Here is a 22093-nt window from a genome sequence, read left to right on the forward strand (position 1 = left end):
ACAATACCGCCATCTTGCGACGCTTTTGGCTCACGCTAGTGAGTCAGGTTTTAATAAAGGTCCACCTGAGATAGCTGTTAGATGGCAGTAAAGCTACGACAACTTCTTCATCAAACAATAATATTTTGAACTTTAAAGAGATTTGTCGGAGATTTCAGCTAGAGTGATTTTTAGCTCGATGAGGAGTAAATGTGGTCTTGGCTGTGAAACTAAGTCTCTTGGATAAACCTTTTGCCTTAACTTGCTGGCAAGCTCATGAGCCCAGATTGAATACAAACTGTTATATTTTGAATCTTGAGCGGCTTTCAGCTGCATTATCTGTGGGAAATCGGTGTCGCCTTCCTTTTAAGAGATCTATCCACGTTGTATGGGGAATTCCCATGTGAAATGCATAGACTTTAAAATGTTGGTGATGGAAAATAATAACCGTGCTGTTGTGGACGACAACCTCCTATAAGCAACAACTTATGGTCGTGTAGCGCCAACTACCGTTTCACTGTTTTGTAAAAAGAGTTAACTAATGGGGAACAACGCCAGAGTGCGACTGCTGTGTTTCAGCCAATTGACTGAGTTACTTTCAATGCGATTGAATAATGACGTCATAATGCGTTATGACGAAATGAAAAGTTTCAGTCGACCAAACAAACAACTGTTTATGATTTCTTTCAATTTATTCAAAGTACATGGCCGTAGAGATGCGTGAACTAAATGACAATAATTTAACGAAGCACTGGAATAATCGCACGAGATATCAGACACAAAGCAGACTGTGAGCTCATAGACAGAAAATCAACGTTTGGAATGCGGCGATTAAAGTTTAAAACATAATGATGATACAAATACATATTATGACGTAATAATATACGATACCAGACCACTGGTGCTGGACGCGCAGGCCAGCACAGCTAGCCGCGGAACCCGATGCAAAAATAAACATTTCCTCTCCCATCTGGCTCACAGAGCGAGATGATGACGAGATAAATAAGCTCGGTGTACATCGACGATGATAAATATCGTAAAAACATGTGCTCTCGCCGCAAACAAAGAGAACAACGGACATGAAACTGTGGAAAATTGACCGAGGGTTGAAAGTTATCTGGTGGTGTATAAATATATTCATATTTTTTTAGATTGATCCTTGTCACGGCTGCAAGTTGAAATAGAAAAAAAGCATTTTAAGCGAAAAGAAAACCGAGAAAAGCGCGTAATACAATTGCTAAAGGCACAAAATATGCTAAAATAAGAAAAACATGAGATCTCTTCTTAGAGAGATTTGGAACGTCTGAATATTTGAACCTGGTCCCCGGTTACTCCAACTTGTCAGCAACCTTAAACTTGATGAGCATAGCGCCAACTGCCGGACTCTGTTATTTCAAGTAGGCCGGTTCGTTGATGTGCTGCTCCAAGTGATGGACCGGATGCGCCCCCACCTGATCGGGGTCGCCGCCAGTATACCAGAAGGGTGGAGACATCATGGGGTGTTGTAGGGAGGGCTGATGGTGCCCTGCTAGGCCGCCTAGGTACGCGGGCACCTGCTGTGCATCCCCTCCGACGCTCATGGGATGTAAGGTTCCGTTGCTATGGGGATAAGGGGGCGCCATGCCAGGACTCCCGTTGCTAGGTGACGAAACTTCCGTTTTCATATTTGAGTTGGCGTGCGTCATGTTATGATGCAGCGGCATCGAGCTGTACGGTGATGACGTCATACCAACTGAACGGTGAGGTGACGTCATGCCTTGATTTGGCGAGATGGCGTTAGGTGGTGTCGAAGAGGCTCTTTCATCTACGGGCGGAGGAGTCCAGGAGGGTTGACCAGCTACTCCGCTCGCCATCCCTCCCCCGTTGATCATCCCTTCTCCGTTTCCGCTTCCCGGCGTGCCCATGTCCGATGACGCAGACACGTTCTGTCCTCCTGATGACATCATCGGTGACGTGATAGACGCCGGGGAGCCGATGTTGTTGTTGGTGTTGTTGCTCCCGTTGCTCCCGGGGGACATCAGGGGGTTGTCCTTGTCGTGGATGCCCTGCTTCATCAACTTCTTGCACTTCGACCTCCTGTTCTGGAACCAAATCTTGACCTGAACAGAGAAAGGTTGGGATTAGCTCAAGACGCCTGAAAGCTCACTTACGCATGAAGGTTAAAATTTCGTCATATGCAGAAGGCATTGAATTTTCGACACTTAAACAATGCGGATTGTGACGTATGAACCTTTTGCCCCCAAGTACAAGTCATTGCTGACCAGGGTTCTATCTGCGCATGGGAAAGGTTAAGATTCGGAGATAATTGAAATGTAGGCGGGGATTGGTTGAACGAAAGTTGCCTTCATCAATCTAAGTTATGTCTTTGTTCAACTTGATGACAGGTTGCGCGCGCAGAGACTGCTCATTAAATCTAACCGCTGAACGTTTTCTCAAAGCGTCGCAGATTTTACAATCACGATTTGAGCCATCGTTCTTCCTTCTGATTGGCCCGTGTGGCTCTGACGTCTCGGACCGTGTCATCCTTTCCGTTGCCTGGCGACCGGCGTTCTATTTGTAGCTGGCGGCGACCCATCCTTACTTTCCGATAAATATTGCGATTCGCCAAATCATCGAAACCTGTAATTTTGGACGAAACGCGAGGAAACGACTTGCCCATGTCGTGTCGCTTCAGATTGTGACGTAACAATAGTGTGGTATTCCGTGTGTTGTGAAAGTGGAAATTAACTGAGCTCGATAAATATTGATATTGTGCGGCTTCGTATAGGTCGTGCTCATGCTTTGACGATCAATTTATTTTTAAAAATGTCTGGCGCGCTCGACCGAATCTCCATTTTGTAACAACTTCATTAATTTTTGTGGTTGAAGATGTTTTGAGATAAAATATGAAAAACTGTGAAATCTTTTTGCATGAATCGTTCACAATCGCACGCCGGGCGTCTACGCTTTCTAAGTATCCGCGCGTTCTTATGCCAACAACTTTATAATGAAAACTTTTTGATCTGATGCTGGTTTTGTCGTTTTAAGTTTGTTCTTTTCAAAATGAATTTTGATCCGTTCTAGCGTCTTTTTTATTTTTCCAACGACTGAAAATTTTAATTAAATGATAACAGGTGCGTGTCTGGACCGAAAAAACAAAACTTGACAAGGTTGCAATTAACTGAAGTGCGATACTGACCACGAGGTTTGTCAAATCGCGATTAACACGATTCTTCTTGCCGTAAAATCCGATTCTTGTCGAACGAAGCATGAGTTGTTTATTCATCTTTTTTAAAAGAAAATTTATTTCCAGATTCAGAAATTTTGCTTTTCCCAAAAAAACTGCTGACCTCATCAGAATCAACGAGCTCGGATTATTCGAGCAAAACCGCTTTCATTGAAAAACTTTTCAACTTTTAAACTCATTGTTTTATCTTGACCTGATGTTTATGAAAAACCTTAAAAAGCGGTTTTTGAAGCGATTTAAGTGAATCTAATTTTTACAGTTTGTCTACAATTGGAAGCAGGATAAGCGTTTGAGTTAAGGCAGAGAAATCCGCATCAAAGCGATCTGATGTTTGTCGGATTTCTCAACTATATTGCTCACTCTTTGGCCAATCCCCGGATAAATCTGCCTACATGCATTCACGTCGTTTGATGTCGCCTCTTAAGCCTGGCGTCTCCAGACCGAGTGAATGACTTAAATCCTAGAAGATTATCTGGGACTTCAAGGGTTAAAAGGGTTAAAAGGGTGGAATTTTGCTGGCAAGTTTGTAGCCTTTTACGCATGGGTTTAAATGCCTATGTGAGAAATAAGCGCGGCCTGTTTTAGAGAGATGATTATAAAAATGGTTTTAAAAAAACTTGAATGATTTCACAAACATGAAATCTGCTGTCTCTTATGTTTCACGTCACTTTCTGAACAAAGGCAACATTGCAATTAACTTCAACCTAATAACGTCACAAGGCATCTCATTGAGACGTCACAAATCATGGTATTGTGATAACTCACCTGGGTCTGCGTGAGGCCGAGAGTGGCGGCAAGTTCTGCTCGCTCGGGAAGAGCCAAGTACTGAGTTTGTTGGAACCTCCTGTTGAGAGCCTGGAGCTGCAGGCTGGAATAAATCGTCCGAGGTTTGCGCATCTTCTTCTTTTTACCTTTACCCAACATCACTTCACTATTGATGACGTGATTGTTTTCTGCAAATTAAATATTAAATTTTATGACGTCATGGTTTTCATATTTCGAAGCAAGAAAGAAAAGCTTGTGACCAAAAATACTTCACTTGCAAAAACTTTTGACAAATTATTAAACAACAGAGGTGGAATCTTTACATAAACGCAATCTTCCGTCGTATTTCTCGTGTAAGCCTCCTCGTTTATGGCAACAAAATAGACTTATACCAGCCACCGCAAGTCCAAGAGAGCTTAATTACAAGCATTTGTGTGTTGTTCTGGATGAAGCTTTGACAGTTCCACGCACGGTAGCTAACGAGATTTCCGTGTTTAAATTTGACGGTTGATCGGTGTGCGCCGCATTTCAAGTGTTGCCTTTCATGCATTGTCATTGATGCAACACCTTGTTTTATTTGATTGCATCAATGATACTTGACAAGTGGTAGCAAGACCGTGAGTCAAGTTTTATTTATTCTTCCATATTAAAAACATATCAGCTGCATATATTCTTCAAAATGGCGCCCGTACGCTCAATAATACCATATATGGTGAAAAACTGTAGAATAATTCATTGAGTCACAATTCGGGCGACTTATTTACGATTATGACGTAACAATAAAAGATCACGTCGTTCCTTCTAAGAATGTTAGTTTTTGCTTTCTTTATCTTGTCACAATAAGATCATTCTTTTGGTAACAAACACTTTTGTTTTTATTGCGCTAGTAGCGATGTCGCGTGCTCGGATGATGAAAGCGACCACGACATGGTTTCTTTGATGAGGAATCGCGGAGAGACGCGATCCGAGGCCGGCCCTGCCCCCGGGCGTAAACCGTCCTCAGCGCAAGTGAGTATTAAATTCGCTTTAAACGAACCAATTCCCTTCCACATAGAACGGCGGTGATCGCGTTGTTTCTTTGTTTGTTTTTTATATCATCTCGAATTTGTTACTCCCAAGCGAGGCCTCGTTAAAAGGACGTTCACAAACAATGTGCATTGTTGAAATGTCAACTCTATTGCCGGCTTGTCTTGACATCGATAACAACTTGTAATTGTTTGTTTTACGCGAACCAAGTCTTGTCACAACATGACATTTGACCTTGGACCTGGTATCTCAAGATCAGTTTGAGTCAAAATGATCAGTTTCGCCGCAAACTATACAAAATATTTTTGCATTTTTCTTGGATTTTAATCGTGATTTTCTGCAAGCTCGTGTCATGTCGCAAATCTTAAGGGAAAGTTCTAACAACGTTGATCCGACGCTTGACCTGCTGTTGATACCAACTTTTTCGTAATAACTCTTTTATGACGCAATAAATAATAGCGATTGTTCGCGATATTGTGTGCCCAAGCAGAACCGAGCTAGCAAAGTAACCCTAAACCCGGAAAATCTCCGGGGTCGCTTCAAACCGCTGGAACTCGCGCTAATGTTGCTTTGACAAAGAAGCGCGAGTTCAAAAGAGTGATCGCTTCACAGTTTATTGTTTACGACCAGTGCAAACGGGAACGTAGTAACAATTATTCGGTTACAACCCTTTCTTGTGACGGATGAAACGCCTATTGTGACGTTGTCCTGTCAGCTGTAACTGTTTTTATGACGTAATATTTTCCTCCGCAATTAGAGGATCTTTGAGGTGAGGGAGAGATTTTCTCCATCAGCGTTGTTTGCTGTTTTCAGCGAACCAAAGACTTAAGAGACTTAACCTCTGTAGGTGTCCCCTCATGCGCGACTTGTTAGTCATGAGACAAGCATTTAAACTGGAGAAGGTTACCCCGAATTCATGGTTACCCCGAATTCATGGTTACCCCGATTTCATGACCTTCCTATCACCCTACCTTGCCCCTTCACAGAAGGTGAATTTCATCTTTTGCACCACCTATGGAGAAAATCATTTATTACGTCAAAGATATTCGATCCCTTTCCGCCCCATGTCTTGTTTTTCTATTTTGTGCGACCACAACCGCCACCCTCAGTGAGACCCAAACATTAGGACCCTTTCAAGATGGCTCCCTGCGGCGTCTGTGGGTGAAACATTGCCTCAAACAAACTCGTTAATGTCAATTTGACAATCAATATAAATCAAAGTACTCGCTGCAGCGTTGGTGGCGATTCTTGATTCTATCGCTTTGTTTTCCGCTCAATCGTCGCTCTCCGGCTTCTCTTCTCTGGCGCATGTCGGGTCCTTCTAACGCTGAAAGTGAGTTATGGCCCCATCGTGGCAGGTTTCCACGCCAGTGCCCTGTGCAAACCAACCCTACCCCTCACCCCCCGTGTAAACAGCATTAATGGGTTCGCACGTGTATGAACGAGTGAAGCTGCCCCGGGTTGAAACAAGAACATCGGGCAGGGACGTGTTCGGTTTCCTTGCCGCCTTTCAACTTTGCTTGATCGCTGGCTTCATCAAGCTGCCTTATTCTCACTCCTATTCGCGAATGAAACTTTTGCATCGACTATGGAAGTACGTGCGGACCGTTATGAATAAAATACACGAGGTTTTATTCGCGGATCGTCGTTCGAGTTGAAGAATCCTCTCGAATCGTTGAATCAGGACAAATTGCGATGGCACGAGAAGGAAGCGATCGACCGCGGCAAGTCGCTAAACAAACATTGTTCGCAATTATGACGTCACTGCCGTGAACAGAACGACCAGGTTGAGGCGCCGACAGCAGCCAAGATGCGTGGGCGCCCTCGTAATGTATTTTACAACGTCCGCCCTTTCTTCCCGGAGTAACGATTGTCAAACTCGACACACGCCTTTTATTGCAATAAATATGCTTTATGACGTCATATTAAGGACAGCGCTTCGTGGAAGTGCGGTGCACATGCCCAGTAACGTAGCTGTGTGTGCTTGATCGGTGCCCGCTAATTGGCTGTTGCGCGGGGGATGGCGACTGCCACTCAGAGAAATCCTGTAATTGAGATCGGGAATCCGGAAACATGTTCTCTTATGACGTCATAATCCAGTTCGATGTAGAAGGGAGGAGATAATCCTCCAGGTCGCGCTGGTCAGGTCCAAGGTCACACTTTGGTAAGTCATTTTAATTATTTCGTTTCCTTTGATTGCTGCAACGTCACAATGCCATCGCGATGCATCGTTACGCTTTGTTGAGCCATAGATTCGGCATTATGACGTAGGTAGGTATTGTTTTGCGACCTTAAGATTTTCGCGCCGCTCTCAGCTTTGATTGGTTGGCTTGGAAGGACCAATCAGGGCCGAGGGTTGATGTTCGTCAAACGGGAGCCATTTGTTTAATTCGCTTAAAATCGTCTGAGAAAGCGATTTTAGAAAGCAGCTGTCCAGCACACTCTGTTGTCGGTGTTCGCGTTAAACGCGCTTGATCGCTCCGACGTTCGCGCTGTCTTCTCTCTTTAAACGGTCCGGGCACGAGGCCGCTGTTTGCTGAATGTCGATGCGTGAATATGTTGGCTTGACCCCAGCCTCGACCCATCTTCAACGCTTTTGATCTCAGCGATTTACGCGCGGGCCCTTAAGATAGTTTACAGTACACAATCATCTCCGCGACACAAAGAGCGCGTCTTTTAAAACGAAACTTCTTCAAAACGCGACTCGAGCCGCATTCCTGGACGAAAGAAACCAGGGTGAAGAAGTTGTGCAGCTGTTGGTTCGAGAAAGTTTTGACTCTAAACACATTAACGAAAAATTACTCGCGCGTGCGCGTCTCATCATATTAAGTTTTAATTGTTATTGAAATTTCTTTGTGGGGCTTTGCCGGCTGAAATTGGGGGTAAACTCACCCTCCTGTTGTCCCGAGGGGCTTTTAACCGCAAAGTTGTTCGTGATTAACTTTACCCACTACCTTCATGACGTAATAATTACACAGCTGTACGTTATAAACGGAATTTTTTGAGATTATGACATTTGAGTACGAAGCAGCAAAACGCGAGAAAGCGACTCTGTTTTCAAAACACGAGCTTCCAAGTTATCAGGTGTCTATGTAGAAAGCCCTGCACATATTTGGTTCGTTCCAAGCCAGGTTCGACTGCTGTGGATCCTTCTAAAGCAGTTGCTGGCATGCATTATTGAAATGCGTGGGAACGTAGTAGGGCGCTTATTTCCACGCGCCTGTTTACACTTGTCAGCCGTCCAACACTGAACTGACCTGCCTTCGCTGTGTTTCCCTTCTGAGTTTGTCAGAAAAATTTTAAAATTAAATTTTGGCCAAAAAATCTTATTTTGAATGTTCTAGCAAGCTGGAGAGACAGGTTCCATACAAAGCACTTTGTTTTCTTCTAAATATTCAATCTTGTTCGGGCTTATTTCGAAGTCATGGGGAGGCAAAATTTTTGTGCGGCGGTTGGCTGCAGGCGCACGGTCAAAAGCTCCGTTTTTTTAATTTTTGTAGAAATTTGAAACAATCCCCGGTGTACATCGTTGTGGAAGCGAACCCCTTAACGTTGGCAACCGACCAGTGTTAAAGCTTAAACTATCGCCTTACACCGGGACAATTGACAGTTGAGACAATTGACAATGACACGCCATGACCGGAAGCAAGTGAGGTTAATTAAAACCTTCATTTACTTTCCAATGAGAAGGAATTCCTGGTATGGACGAGGCCGCTTATTTCCTTCTTTTCTACTTGTCTGTGGTTGGTTGATGTCAGAAACTATTTCATTACATCAGCGCTTGACGTTTCGTAAAAACGTCTTTTGTGACATCACAACCAGGTATTGTTTATAAATAAATAATTACGTCACACGAGAAAATAAGCGCACTTCAAACCATATTCCACTTAACCATTTATTTGTTTGCAAATATTAAGAGGAAAATGGTTAATTGCAACGTCATTATCAAAGCGCGCGCGTAATGGCATGGTAGCAAGCAGAGGACAATTACATCTCAATCAGTGGTTTGTCATCAAATTCCAACCAAAAATTTCAGTCAATTTCCTCTCAGGTAGAACTACAGCAACCTGTCGCCTTATTTTCTTAACAATTAAAACCACGTTGATTTTATGCGTCACAAGAAGCTTTGTTCGATCATAAAGTCTTATTTTTTCGTCACAATATAATTTAATTCACTTAGCAGCCTGCAGGTGAAAGTGACACATGGAAATGACCGTGTCAGAAAAACAAAATGGCGGCCGCTTCAAATTTATTGAGAATTAGGCGGGGTTTGATCAAGAAATCTTTAAGTTTTTGCGTCGAAACCGGAGACCGATTCAGTAGAATTTGGTGAAAACAAAATATACTGGATTAATCACGTGATCTGTTGAAGATGGTTTAAAATCAAGACAAACTAATTTTAGCAAACTTATTGAACCGGCGTGGCACCAACGGATTATAATTTACAAATATTTCGCCTGTCAACCAGCTACGAAGCAAGTTTGAAGGCAAAACGTGAAAAAAGTTTCAAGAAATTTACTACAGGTATGTTTCATCTTATAGCCCTCGACTTTATTGGCAAGTTTAGCTTCAATTTTGCTATTTCCTCGACTGTGTATTTTGGAAAATTATTTTTTAGATTTTTCTTTGAATATGACGTCATAAAGACAGATACACTCAAAACTACTTAAAATAACTTTGTAAACCTTAAAGAGAAAATTGCATTGAGGTTTGATCGTTTGTGAAAGTCAGAAGCCGCGTTTCATCGCGTTAAGCCGAGTGCGAAAGCTTGAAACAGCTGTTCTAGGCTTAGATCAACTTCATAGAGTCGACAAACCGAGCAGAATGGATTAACAAGCATCTAACATGTCCCGGATTTAAAAGTCTAAAATTCTCGAACGTGGCTGAAAACCAGGTCTTTAATCTGACAGGCCCGGCATAGAACGATCACGATTAGAAATTTGCGAGAAACAAATTAATTTGTAAATCTTCCTAATCCGATTTCGAGATTGGTTGGAAATTGTTTTCTTTATCGCAAATTTTGATTCTTGAAATCTTTGTGAAATCTTTCACGGGTCGAAAGCAAACATGAGCAAATTATTCATAGGTTAGACGAGAAACTCGTCAGACAAAACAGTGATGTGTCCATGTAAAGACATAGAAATCATATACAGCATTCGCTGCTATTTTTGAGTTAAATTCAAACTGCGCCCGTGACGTGGCACACGATGCCACTCTTTCATGGAAATGAAATAAAAATCATCGCGTTTCACATCGACATCAAAGCAGCAAAGTTTACACTCGCCCTCCACATAAAATTGGCGGCAATTTTCTCGAGAACCAGCGCGGAACGCTGAAGGTTCTAGAAAGCGCGGAGTTAAGAGAGTTGAATGGCGGCGACAGAGTAACCACTTTATTTCTATAGATTATATGAGTGAGAGTGAAGCTGTGGGCTTACCAGGGATATACTCACCGGCATTTAATTTACATGTGCAGTCAAGCATGCAATCTTTCCTCGGTCACGCTTCGTTGATCGGGAATTAACTTTAAAACTGTATCTTTTATCTATTTTCTCTTTTGAACCCTGCTTAGGTCTATATTCTTATGTGTTATGCGGAGGCCAGTAATAATGTGACCTCGACCGCGACTTTTAACGTCAATTTCCCACGATTACTTTTTACCTCTAAAATTTCCACAAAAAATTCACAAATTGATAAAAATATTTTGATTGATCAAATGCTTTTGTCTTTTCTACAAATAATTTCCAAAAAAAGGATCCGATTATTACATCACAAACACAAAAATATTCTGCCCATTTTTGGCATCTTTCGCGTCCACCTTGAGTCTGGGCGTGTTTATTCGTTGCGGTAATTACGTCATAATTATTTCTTTTAATGCGCGTTTGAGGCAAATTCACGTCTTGGCTTGGTCACGTATTTCAAAAAATCTAATTGTCGTCGACATTTTCAGATGAACTTATAAACAAGAGCACGCGACGCGTTTCAAACTCGGTTGGAAATTAAAACAATTGCCGGACGTGCAACAGCATTCTATAAAGTTTCACGCCGTTAAATTACAAGATTCAAATGTCACGATGTACGCGATAATTTGCTTCAAAAAATCCCTTTGAACTTTTGACCTCTGCTGATTCAAAAATATCGGCGAACATTTTATCAGGAAAGTAAATGTCATGACATGAAAGCTTTCCACTGCTATTAACATCACATCAACTACAGCACGCTGAGTGCACTGAAGCTGTATACATGGAATGAATCATCTCACCTTGGTGTAGGACGGCTTCACTCAAACCCGGACAACTCTGATACTGATTCATAAGTCCTCCGTAAGATGAATGTCCGGCCGGTCCATAAGCGGAAGAGAACCCGTGGAAGCCTCCGGACGCGGATCCGAGCGGAGGTGGAGCCGTGGAATAACCGGAAGACGGAGTTTGCATCGAGTGATGGCTCGAGTGAGGGACCGGGCTCATCCCTGAAGCAATCGACGTCGAAACCCCGCTAATTCCTTGGATCGACCCAGGCTGACTCGAGGAGCCGTAGGGAGAGCTGTAAGTTGAGCCCGGCATTGGGTAGCCTCCGCCGACCGGGTTTCCAAAGCTTGAAGGCCCGCGAGCATTTCCAAGATATCCCGTTGCCGCTGCGGTTGGCTCGTAACTGTAACCGTAGGCGCTCATTTGGCTCTCTGTGTGCTGAAATGGGAAATAGGAAGTGAGTTAGTTGCCAGATTTAACAGAAATGTCGTAGCCAGGTTGCATTCTAATTGGTTAACATTGATGTCGGTGTAAGTGTAATTATGGTAATTGCGCGGAATGAAAGATCACTTCTGTGTCTCTGTCTCGCTTCCTTGTGTTAATCAGACTTCAAAAGATCTAAAATCGTCGATTTTTCGGTGTTCTTGTGTTCTTGTGCCGTGTTTTTGAACAAAAATTCTCGATTTCAAGTCGAATTTCAGAATATTGGAGTTTTTGCCCGGTCGGTAAAATGTCGGTCGCTTTTTTATCGAACGAGAGTATTTTATCGCAAAATTAAAATCAAAAACTTTCCAAATAAAATTTTCCTTCAAAATTGAACAAAACGGCGGAAACGAATGTCTGGCCGGACACGTGTAAGCGTCGTTCCCACAGTAAAGGCGGAAGTTCCGCGTAACGAAATTCCCACGAAGTCTAAGATAATGACCAGTTTGAAAAGTGACAAGCGAAGTCATCTTATTGCGCGGATGACAGTATCTTGACTCGGGACACATCGAGCGCCGCCATCTACCCATTAATTTTATTGCGGTTGATTGGAAAATGCTCTTCTTATAAATAGAAACACGGCGCGAGTTTTTTCTGCAGCAACAACTCCGGGTCGGGTTATGTGCCGCCATCTACGTCACTTACAGCGCCAATTCTTACGATTTTTGAAAATGCATACAAAGTTAACATTATTAGGACGTGACTTCACAAAAGCAATATTGCGACATCATGTGGAAGTTCTTATCGCTATACAAGTTGGACTGGAAATTGGAAAACAGATAACAGATGTTTACCTGATGTCGATGTGACACCATGCTTGGTTCGATTTTAACGAAGCGTGAAAATATTTGACGACTTCATCAAATGACCGTGTAATTTAGAAAACAAACATTTGATTATGACGTAAGAATGCGCAAAGAAAGTGTTGTTTCGTTTTAGAAAGTCCACAGCGCTTTAGAGGTCACGTCAGGTCAATCTGACCAATCAAATGCTGATTTGCGAAAAGTTCGATGCAAATTTCGCGGGAATCGACATCGAGAAATTTGAGTTCTAGAACATTCGCGGCTTTCATTAATAAACTCGCCTCATGCTGCTGTTCTCCGCGACAAGTTAAGATTCAGAAGAAGACAGGCGGGCGGGCGGGATGTTCGAACGACTCATCGGCAACTTCAAACAGTGGTTTTCTTCGTTGCTAAAAATTTTCTTTTGAAAAAGATTTTCACTGATGCGCGATTTATAGAAGACGCGTCATTGGTCCTCTGTTACGTAATATCACAATTTGAGTTCAAGTTTCGCTTTCAAACATGTCGATGAATTGCCTGTCACGTCATAATGCGCATCATTAATGCGTCACAGCAGCAGGCTTCGCGTGCAAGTGACTACGTTTTGAAATAAAATAAAGAACTGGGCGAAGTTGAAATTTGTCGAGAAGCTCCGACCCCCCTGGCCACAGCGCGACAAAGTGCGTCGGTGGATTAACGTCGATTAACATGTTGACACGACATCTTGATCCGACCAAAATCTGACTCGAACTATGTCGGAGCTGCCCGCTACTTAGAGGCCACGGCGCGCCCTTCCCGTGTATTAAGTGCCTGACAAGAAAACCCCGACCTCGCTCCAATGTCGCGGATTTGTCTGAAATTTCGCCTTTTTTTGAATTTAAATCCTTAATTCGAGATTTTAAACGGGATTTTTTTCGTTTGAACGATTTATTTCAAACGTCGGTGATTCATTTTTACAACTTTTACATCTTGTCGCTATTTCGGAGATTTTTATGAATAAGCGCCCTTCCGTCGCCGGCACGCGATCTGGCAAAATCTTTCAAGACGATAATTCCTTCGACTTAACGTCACATTCAGCGATTTAAAACTTCAACATGAACTTGAAATGAAGAAATCAAAAAATTTTTAATCTTTTCGTTTGTCATTGTCTGCTTAATATGATGTCTATGCCGACGTCGGTTAATTGATCGTTTGTAAGAGTTTTAATTGACAGAGGATATATTAATCGACAGCTTATTTATATTTAAACTTGTACAAAATCTTTATTTCGCAACATTTAATTTTCAAAACTTCAGTTAATTGAAGAAGGTTGCCCAGTGGCTGCATTTGCATCAAGCTCGATCCGAGATTTGTGTTTTGATTAGAACGAGCGAGAGGAAGCGCAATGTTCTATAATTATGGCTTTTATAGCGCATTTGGATCGCGCCGCTGCAATTAATGGAAGATTTACAACTCACAGCGCTCAAATGTTAAATCGCTCGGAACAAAAGAAAAATTTTCATTAACCCGGCACACTTCTTTATTCTACTCTCTCTATATAATCTTAATTTGTGACGACACAACAGACGCCTGTTTGACGTCATGCATACCATATATGAAAATAAGAGCAGAGTTACGTTTTGGTTATTTCGTTTTTGATGTGTTGAGAAAAAGTCAATGGAGAATGGGCCTTGGAAGCAAGACTGGACTCAGCTTAATTGGAACAAGTTATTTTGAAACAATCTTGCGACATATTCCCACTACTGCTCAGCAATGTTCCCTCTAATTTTTCACGAGTCTGAGCAAACACACTAACTCCCTGAGCGGTCCCTTGGACCACTGTGAGCAACATCAGACGTGCCACGTGCGCACTGTGGCCATTATTATGCGTTTATTCTATTTTCAATTCAGGTTGGCTTATTTTCTTGTGCGCAACACAGATTTTCTGTGCGCGGAGACCGTGTCAGCAGTGCGCATTTGCGCACGCGCGCAGCTTAGAGGGAACATTGCTGCTCAGAGTGATAAGTTTCAGCTGTCACAATAGCTTGCTATCATGATATAATCTTGATTATTGATCATATAATCATGATTCTTATTAATAATAGTGCAAGCAGAAATGACTATTAACAAATCTGATTACTCAAATCACTACAATCTATCTATGACGCAATAAAAGGTGGACACTCACCATGACCATCCCCGCCGGAGCAAATCGTCTTCCTTGAAGCAGGCGGTGATACGCAGGGTTGGAAACTCTTCCAGGCTCAACTTCCTTCTCAATTGTGAATATTTTCAAAATTTTAAACTGATTTTGACTTTGGTCTCTTCAGTAGAGCAGCAACAGCTTGACAGGTTGCAGTTTAATGAACTTGCACAAAAACTTTGATTTTTGATAAATTTTTAACCCTGAAAATTCAATATTATAATTTTGTTAAAAAATTATTGATGTTTCTTGTAAAAAGTTCACTTTTTAACTAGCTTTCGAAAAATTGTCTTAGGTCCAGAATTTTCATGAAGGTGTCTTGTAACAAAGCTGGCTATGAAGTCATACATATCTACGTCCTTATATAAACATTTAAAATGAAAGTTTTTAAAAAGCAAACACGAAAAGTTAAGTGTAATAATTTTTATTTTAACAAAACCAAAGAAAAGGCAGAAAAAATATTTTTCAACTTGACCACTTGCGGCAATATGGCGCAAACAAAATGGCGGCCAAGCTCAAACCTCCTCGCCGCAACAATTTCGTTTCAATTTTATTGAGGTTTTTGTTGAACTTGATTCAGAAAAATAACAACTTGTTTTGGACTACTCTGAACATTTTGCCGTTTACTGTCGAATTTTTAAATCAATCTCGCAGACTAGTTCCGCCTGGCGTTAAAAATGGTGCCACTAACAAGGTCTCTATAGTTCGTGGCGGCTTAATGTAGCTTGTTAATATATCATAGTCGCGAAATCGCGAAATCGACCAGTTTCATCGAGGCTAATAATCCCTGACCATGCGAAAGTGAAAAGCGGTGGATTTGGGGCAACTTCGACTTTTCTGCGTCATAAATAATTCATGATTTCGCTGGATCTCGCGCTTTGTGTCGGTCGGCGACATTCGATCGAGCAATTCAACTTTCTGTACAGAAGAAAATCGTTGGGTCGTTGCTTTCATCAGTTTTCATTTTAGTTGGATTAATACATCGCTAACGTCATAGTATATATTATTGTGAGTACAACTTACATCGTTACGTCATAGAAGTTACTTTGATTGCATCAATTTTTGGTTCAAAACAAGAAATGACGTCATTATTTAAAGGTTCTTGTCAAGATTTCGATTCGGTGACAAGTGATCACGTGATCTTGTCGCAACTGATAAGCAAGTTGTGACAATAAACAATAGCGCCTCAAGTGATCGGTGCAGAGAGATAAATTTTAGGAAATCGACGCCGAGTTATTTTGAGAATAAATTTAGAATTTGAAATTTACTTTGAGTGGAACAAGCACGCGACACGAAGCGTCGGCTGCGTTGCCGAAAACGAATTGGTTTGTCTTCAACTATTTTCATGCGAAGCGCGTTGCTGCATTCTCACAAACTTGTAAAAGACGCCCCACCACTGAACCCAACACCACCCTACAGCTTGTTGGGAAACCGATTAAATATTCGTCCTGGTGCCATGACAACCTTTAGCATAAAATCTATTCTTTTGTTAAACGCGAGACTTTCAATTGTTTGTTGGTTCCTGAGTTGCCTCGATTTGCTTCAACTTGATAAGTTGGATAATTTCCCTTTAATTTAACTTTCATCTCGGTCTCTTTGTCAAGCTGACAATTTTCGTTTGTTTCAATTTTGCAAACTCGTCCAAAATGCTGTCCAGCTGCGCGCCCTCCCTCCCCTGATTGTGACAAACTTCGAATCGTCTTCGCATCGACGCCAGCCCATTTTTTCTCGTTGCTCAGTCATCCGGGTGTGACCGAAGTTCTCATATCGCCGCGCAAGCCCGGAGGCAACAGAGCGCAGATGAATCGTTTTATTTCATCTCGCGTTTGTTTTCCTTCATTGACAGTTGATATTCCAATAACTTCGCTCTGCATCTTCGTATACTTCGCTTAATCGCTTTTCATCGCTTTTAAAAACATCCCAGATCCGAAATAAAAACATCGACCGACGTCATAAGAGGAATGAAACCCGACTTCGATCTTCGAAAAACGCGACGCGGTAATTCGATCTCCTTCGACCAGGACTCGCGTTCGAGATCAACAACTCGCGCGGTCACTAGACACAAGGTCGTCGGAGTGATCAAAAAAAGCGATTTCTCAAATCTCCAATGATTTCTGACAAAATCGCGACGTCCGCGATCTTGGACGTGTAAACAAAAACAAACTTACAAAGCGTTCGATAAATCGCCGTGACCGCGCGACACATCTTTCGATGTGAAAAATGATCAGGTTAAAAAAGTTGAAATCTGAATCGCGGCGAGCACTTAAAGATATCGCCTTCCAACTGATGCTGAGTCGCGCAAACAACCGCTCGAAGTAGAAGAGCTTTTGCAAATTTTAAGACTCCGTTGCAGCGTCCAGAATAATCATGTCGCGCGCTTCCACTTTAGCGCGTTTGCTCAATTCTAGAAACAACTGAAAATTTCACTTCCGCGACAACTAAATTTTAGTTGGTTTAGAGCTGACGATCAACAAGCAGCAATCTGCTGAGATTTTTATTAAGGATTAATTTAAATAGGAAATTTGTTAAAGCCGATATTGACGGTGAGTGTCTGACCCAGCTCCAAGCAACAGCAGAATAATCTCACACCAACCTGCGTCTGATAAATCTCGTCATTTGTCGCTTTAAGTTCGATTGCCGCCTGTCAATCATTCGACGCGATCAAGAACTTCGTTTCAATTGTTCAACTTTTCACCTGAAAACTCATGATTTTGTTCGATTGGACGAAGTTTAAATTGCTGAACATTTTGATTTGAAATGTCAAAATGAGTTCGTGATATTGACCAAGTCTCTCGTTCTTGTTTTTCTTCAATCAGAGCCGCTGGTGTGAAGTGAACTTCTCCTAACCAACGTGAGATAAGGATCGTGATCATTGTTAGATCATAATGGTCATCATTGATTACAACACAGATGCAGCATAATGACAATAATTTAACCAGGGACCGGGCAAGTTCGTTGAAGCTTCGAAGCATTCTCGTTCTACGTCGACCAACTCACGATTAAGGCGAGTTTCGCGAATTAAACGCGGCAACATGTCAATTAATGACTCGCGCGTTGTCTAAACTTCCTCATTAAAAGCAAGGGGCAGCGGTGGATGGTCGTAGGACGTCGCATGAGCTTTCACGTCTAAAAACTTCGCCAAGTTCTGATTCATTTCGATTGCCTGAGGCCGTGTCAGGTGTTTAAGTTGTCTCAAGACTTCAATCGATGCAAGATGGAGGCAATATGGACCTGGCCTGACTCACCTATCGAAGCGATCTGAGAAGGTTCTGTGCGAAATATCACAAACCCGATCAAGTCTCAACAAGCAAAGATCTATGAGGTCGGGGCCTTTCCACACATTGCGACACTTTAATCTTGCACCGATGCTCGCGCGATTCTCAGCCACAACCTGGACTCGGGTGCCCTCGAGAAATTTTAAAGCTAACACTCGATGTTCAGTTTCAGTAAAATAACTTCTTTCAAAGAGAATATTTCATCGCTCACAGCAAGGACTTGATCCCTTCTCATTATTTCGTCTCCTGGTTGAGTCAATCTCGCTTAAGTCGATGATCTTTGAAGGTTTCCACCGATTTGGTGAGAATTATTTGTCACTGAGTTTAATATCGACTCAATTCAGCTTGACTGTAGCTGACTCGCAAAATATTTTCGCCCACTCCTGTACAGTGAAGTCCCTTTCAGTTAAACGTGGGTTTTAACAAATGAAAACTTGAAAGTGGAAGTTTTTAAGTCGCTCATTCACGAGCTTTAAGCTCAGTGTCGTCCTTGAACACGATTTGTCTCGACTTTTATCGCAGAGTGCAAAGTCATGATCAAATGCAGGTGAAGTTCAAGTGCATGAAGCGATATGACGTGAATATTCAACTCAAATTATTGCGAAATATTCGTTAAACACGAGAAACCTGGAGTTAGATGTCTATCTTGGTCGAGCAGATGTCTATGACGGGTGGTTAACCACCGGACGCGTTTTAAGTTGGACATTGTCCAGTTCTCGATCAAAGCAAAAATGTTTCTTTGCGTCTTAAAAACAGCGTGGGCAGGAAATGAGTTGAATGTTTTCCAATTATCAATAACAAGGTGATGAGTTGTCAAAACAAAATGGCGAGAAGACGGTCGGTTAGTCACCGAAATATTTCCCCAATCATCAGAGTCGATCTCAAGATCTCCCGTTTCGCGAATTTCGTCGATCGCTTTAAAAAAAACATATTCCACGAATTAAAGAACACATAAAAATGACGTCATTGGGCCTACAAGTTCAAGTCACTCTTGAACTTGGGGAGTTTTAATACAACGTCATCTTTGCATCATTTTCACCAAACCACGAAACCTATTTCACAAAATTTAATGATTTTCGCGGCGAGTCTTTAACAGAATTCGAGCAAACTTTCGCTCCAACTAAAAGCGATTTGTCGCGCTAATCACCGCGCGTTTCAAACTAGAACCACAAGATTCGTCTCAAAATTTTTCCTCTTGATTTGACTCGCCTGACACTTTTAACACTTGGCCGCTTGTACAAATAAATTAAAGCAGGCCCGACCCTCGCTATGAGGTAGGCACCTGTATAAATAGGTCGAGAAAGTCAAAGCGAGGTTGCCTTAATTGTTTCCTTCGCAATGCTTTAGGAATCTGACCAACCGTCGTGCTTTGTCGTGATCTTTCGCTGCAGCCGGTGAGTTAAAACTTTGAAATTACTGCTTTGAATATTCCACGACATTTTGGGACGACCCACCTTAGTTTGTATTTTTCGCTTCAAGTGCTGAGTTGTTTGCATCGAAACATGCTTTTGAAAAATTGCCAAAATTTGCGTTAACCCAATTTTTTTTATTCTGAATTTCCCGACGTCGAAAGCCCGAAGTATCAGTTCAATTAAAACTGGGATTTTCTTGGAAAAATTTCCTTGTATTTTCCGCCATCTTTGGCTTACCCCGGCCCCAGTTATAGATTGAAGTTTCTTTTGATCTCGCTCGACTTCCTCGAAGCGGAAATTGAGATCAAACAACTGAGTTTTGAAATTAACATCGCATCCGATCCGATTGAATCGTTTTGAGGCAGTCGCCTGTAAAAGCGATCTCCACTTTGTCATCTCCGATGTCAAGCGACGAGTCGTCTCACCAGGTTAATGACGGTTCCTCGTTTCGCTCTCTGAGTTCATCGAATTCTAATCGACAAAGAAAATTACCTTTGAAGAAGCCGGATACGTCGAAAATTACCTTCGCGGATTCACTGATGTTTTTGCCAAAATTCCAAAATTGAGAAAATGTTAAACCTTCAAAAGTAACTCACTGCATGAATTAATTTTATGAACAAAGGTATTCAACCAGATGAAAGGGTAAAGTGACTTTGTATTGTGAGGCCAAAATGTGCCACAGATCCAACTTTCTGTTATGTGTTTCTACGGCTCTTTAGCGCTAACAAAGGTTAAATGAAAAAAATCATTTGGCCACTACTTAGCGCTTCATCTACTGGCCAGGAGCAATAACAGCCAACTGCTGTTCCGCGGAAGACAAAAACACAGACGCGCCGTGAAAAATCATCAGACGTGGCGTGGAAGACGTGGCGTGGCGTTGTCCAACTTTTCCTGATGACTTCTCTAAATGAGTTAGGACCAGGGTGGGAAAACGTTTATTGGCTGACGGCGGAAGTTCAGTTTTCTGTGAATGAGTTATGAGTTATGCAATGCAAGTACAAAGTTGAACAAACTTAACAACCGAAACAAATAACGCCGCATGTGGTATCAGAAGCATATATCACTATATCACTTTCCTCGCTCCTGTGCTGCTACAAGCCGAAATGTTCTGCAACGGCTTTATCGCGTCCGTCCTACGAGACCGATTCTTCTTTGTCGGTGAACCGCCCCAGGGAAAACATCAGCTAGAGACAAGATTGTCGTTTAAATGTTTTATTTGAAACAGAAAACGACCAAACTTCTCTCGATGATCAGCCCGAACAAGGCTTGTATAGGCTGCCGAGTTACGACTTATAGGCGTAAGAATGATTGATAAGATAAAACATAAATATATATGATAGATAAAACGTGAAAAGTGATAAAGCTACAACGCAAGCAAAAATCATAAAAAGACAATTAAATCGCGTTAAAATGCGCAACAGAGTAAAACTCGAATAAAGCGTAAGTTTTAGGGCTTTGATAATTCTGTCACATTTTAACAATCTCATTGTTTTTGGGAATTTTCAACTATGCGAATGTTTCCAGGCTGCAGGGCTATGGGAGCTTCCTCATTGAACGGTGAGAATTTAAATTTTTCACGCAAACACCGTAGCAACGACGCGATATCGTTTATATAGATGCTCACAGCGATTCTTGTTTTGGTGTTTTGGTGTTTTGGTGTTCAATCCTGGCGTCCCGTGATGAACCAGCAGCGATAAAAATAGCGTTAGTAGCCATTTTTGTCTTGATATACCTCGCATGTTGTTTGTCGAGATCTGCTTTTAATTCAGCTCTTGCTTAGCGGTGAACATTTAGCTCTTGGCTATCACCATGCGGTTTAAGCAACAAATTTGATGTCCGGTAGGTAGCGGCAGGTAAAAGTATTTGGTAGTGTCATAATTGATGCAATTATGTCGTAATATAGCTTCGAGCGCATGAACCGGTCAGACGAGGTGGGACGATGAAACTTTACAAAAAAAACTGATTTTAATAAATTCAAAAAGACAAGGTTTGTGAAGTGTGCGCCGTCTCAAGATCTTCATGAACAGGATGTAAGAAATATCAAGTTGAGCTCAATGACGTAGAAGGTCTATTGCAGATAAACTGTTTTAAAGCTTTCATGTAAACAAAGAGACGAGCCAGTTTGTCTCAGAAATGCTTTTTATAACTTGTAGCGCTTCGATCTTATAGGAAATTTCGGAAGCAATTTACGTAGAAATTTTCTATTTGTCAACATCTTGGCTCATCAGGATAAATATCGATTGTGACGTCACAGTCAAGTAGTGTCAAACCGGGCGTCTTTATAAACAGACATGTTGATATTGTGCTTAAGTGCTCAATGGATCCAACGTAGTTGAGCGATCAAGGCCACTTCATTGTTTCGATGTCTGTGGGAAAATTACGACAATTAATCGCCAAGCAGTATGCTTGAAGCTGATTCTAGCAACTAATCTTGCCCGGTGCAAACAATGAGTCGCCAACTTATGAATTTAGTCATAACAGAGTTGGCCGCCCGGGGCAATTCTAAAACACTTCAATAATTTTCGCAAAACTCTGCTTCCTTCGCTTGAGAATTTGTCGTCATAATCACGTGAAGTCTTCTTATAGCAACCTTGGTTGGGCTGCTGAGATATCAGAGGTACAAATAGAATCGAAGTAGGTTGAAGAAGTGCAGCAGATGCTCGTGGTGGTGTTCATTGGAACCAGTCAGTTCTTGGTTCTTGCGACCAAATTAAAC

The 22093-nt window shown here is 41.9% G+C and overlaps 1 protein-coding gene across 1 annotated transcript; it reads right to left on the reverse strand.

Moving 5' to 3' along the window:
* Nucleotides 1–652: 652 nt before the first annotated feature.
* LOC143464886 (uncharacterized) lies at nt 653–14889 on the reverse strand. Its single transcript, XM_076962923.1, has 4 exons — nt 14676–14889; nt 11258–11681; nt 3971–4158; nt 653–2078 (listed from the first exon to the last, which is right to left on the reverse strand). The coding sequence occupies exons 1-4, from the start codon at nt 14682–14684 to the stop codon at nt 1368–1370; spliced, it is 1332 nt and encodes a 443-aa protein (XP_076819038.1). The 5' UTR covers nt 14685–14889; the 3' UTR covers nt 653–1367.
* Between the last annotated feature and the right edge of the window lie 7204 nt (nt 14890–22093).

The sequence above is a fragment of the Clavelina lepadiformis genome, chromosome 7 (assembly GCF_947623445.1).
Source record: "Clavelina lepadiformis chromosome 7, kaClaLepa1.1, whole genome shotgun sequence".
NCBI lineage: Eukaryota > Metazoa > Chordata > Ascidiacea > Aplousobranchia > Clavelinidae > Clavelina > Clavelina lepadiformis.

What these genes read in the sequence shown, in the direction of transcription:
- LOC143464886 (XM_076962923.1), bottom strand. An exon ending in TGAAGCCGTCCTACACCAAG is followed by an intron (nt 4,159 to 11,257) that starts GTGAGATGATTC and finishes TTTAATTTGCAG; the next exon opens with AAAACAATCACGTCATCAAT. An exon ending in TCGGCCTCACGCAGACCCAG is followed by an intron (nt 2,079 to 3,970) that starts GTGAGTTATCAC and finishes TTCTCTGTTCAG; the next exon opens with GTCAAGATTTGGTTCCAGAA.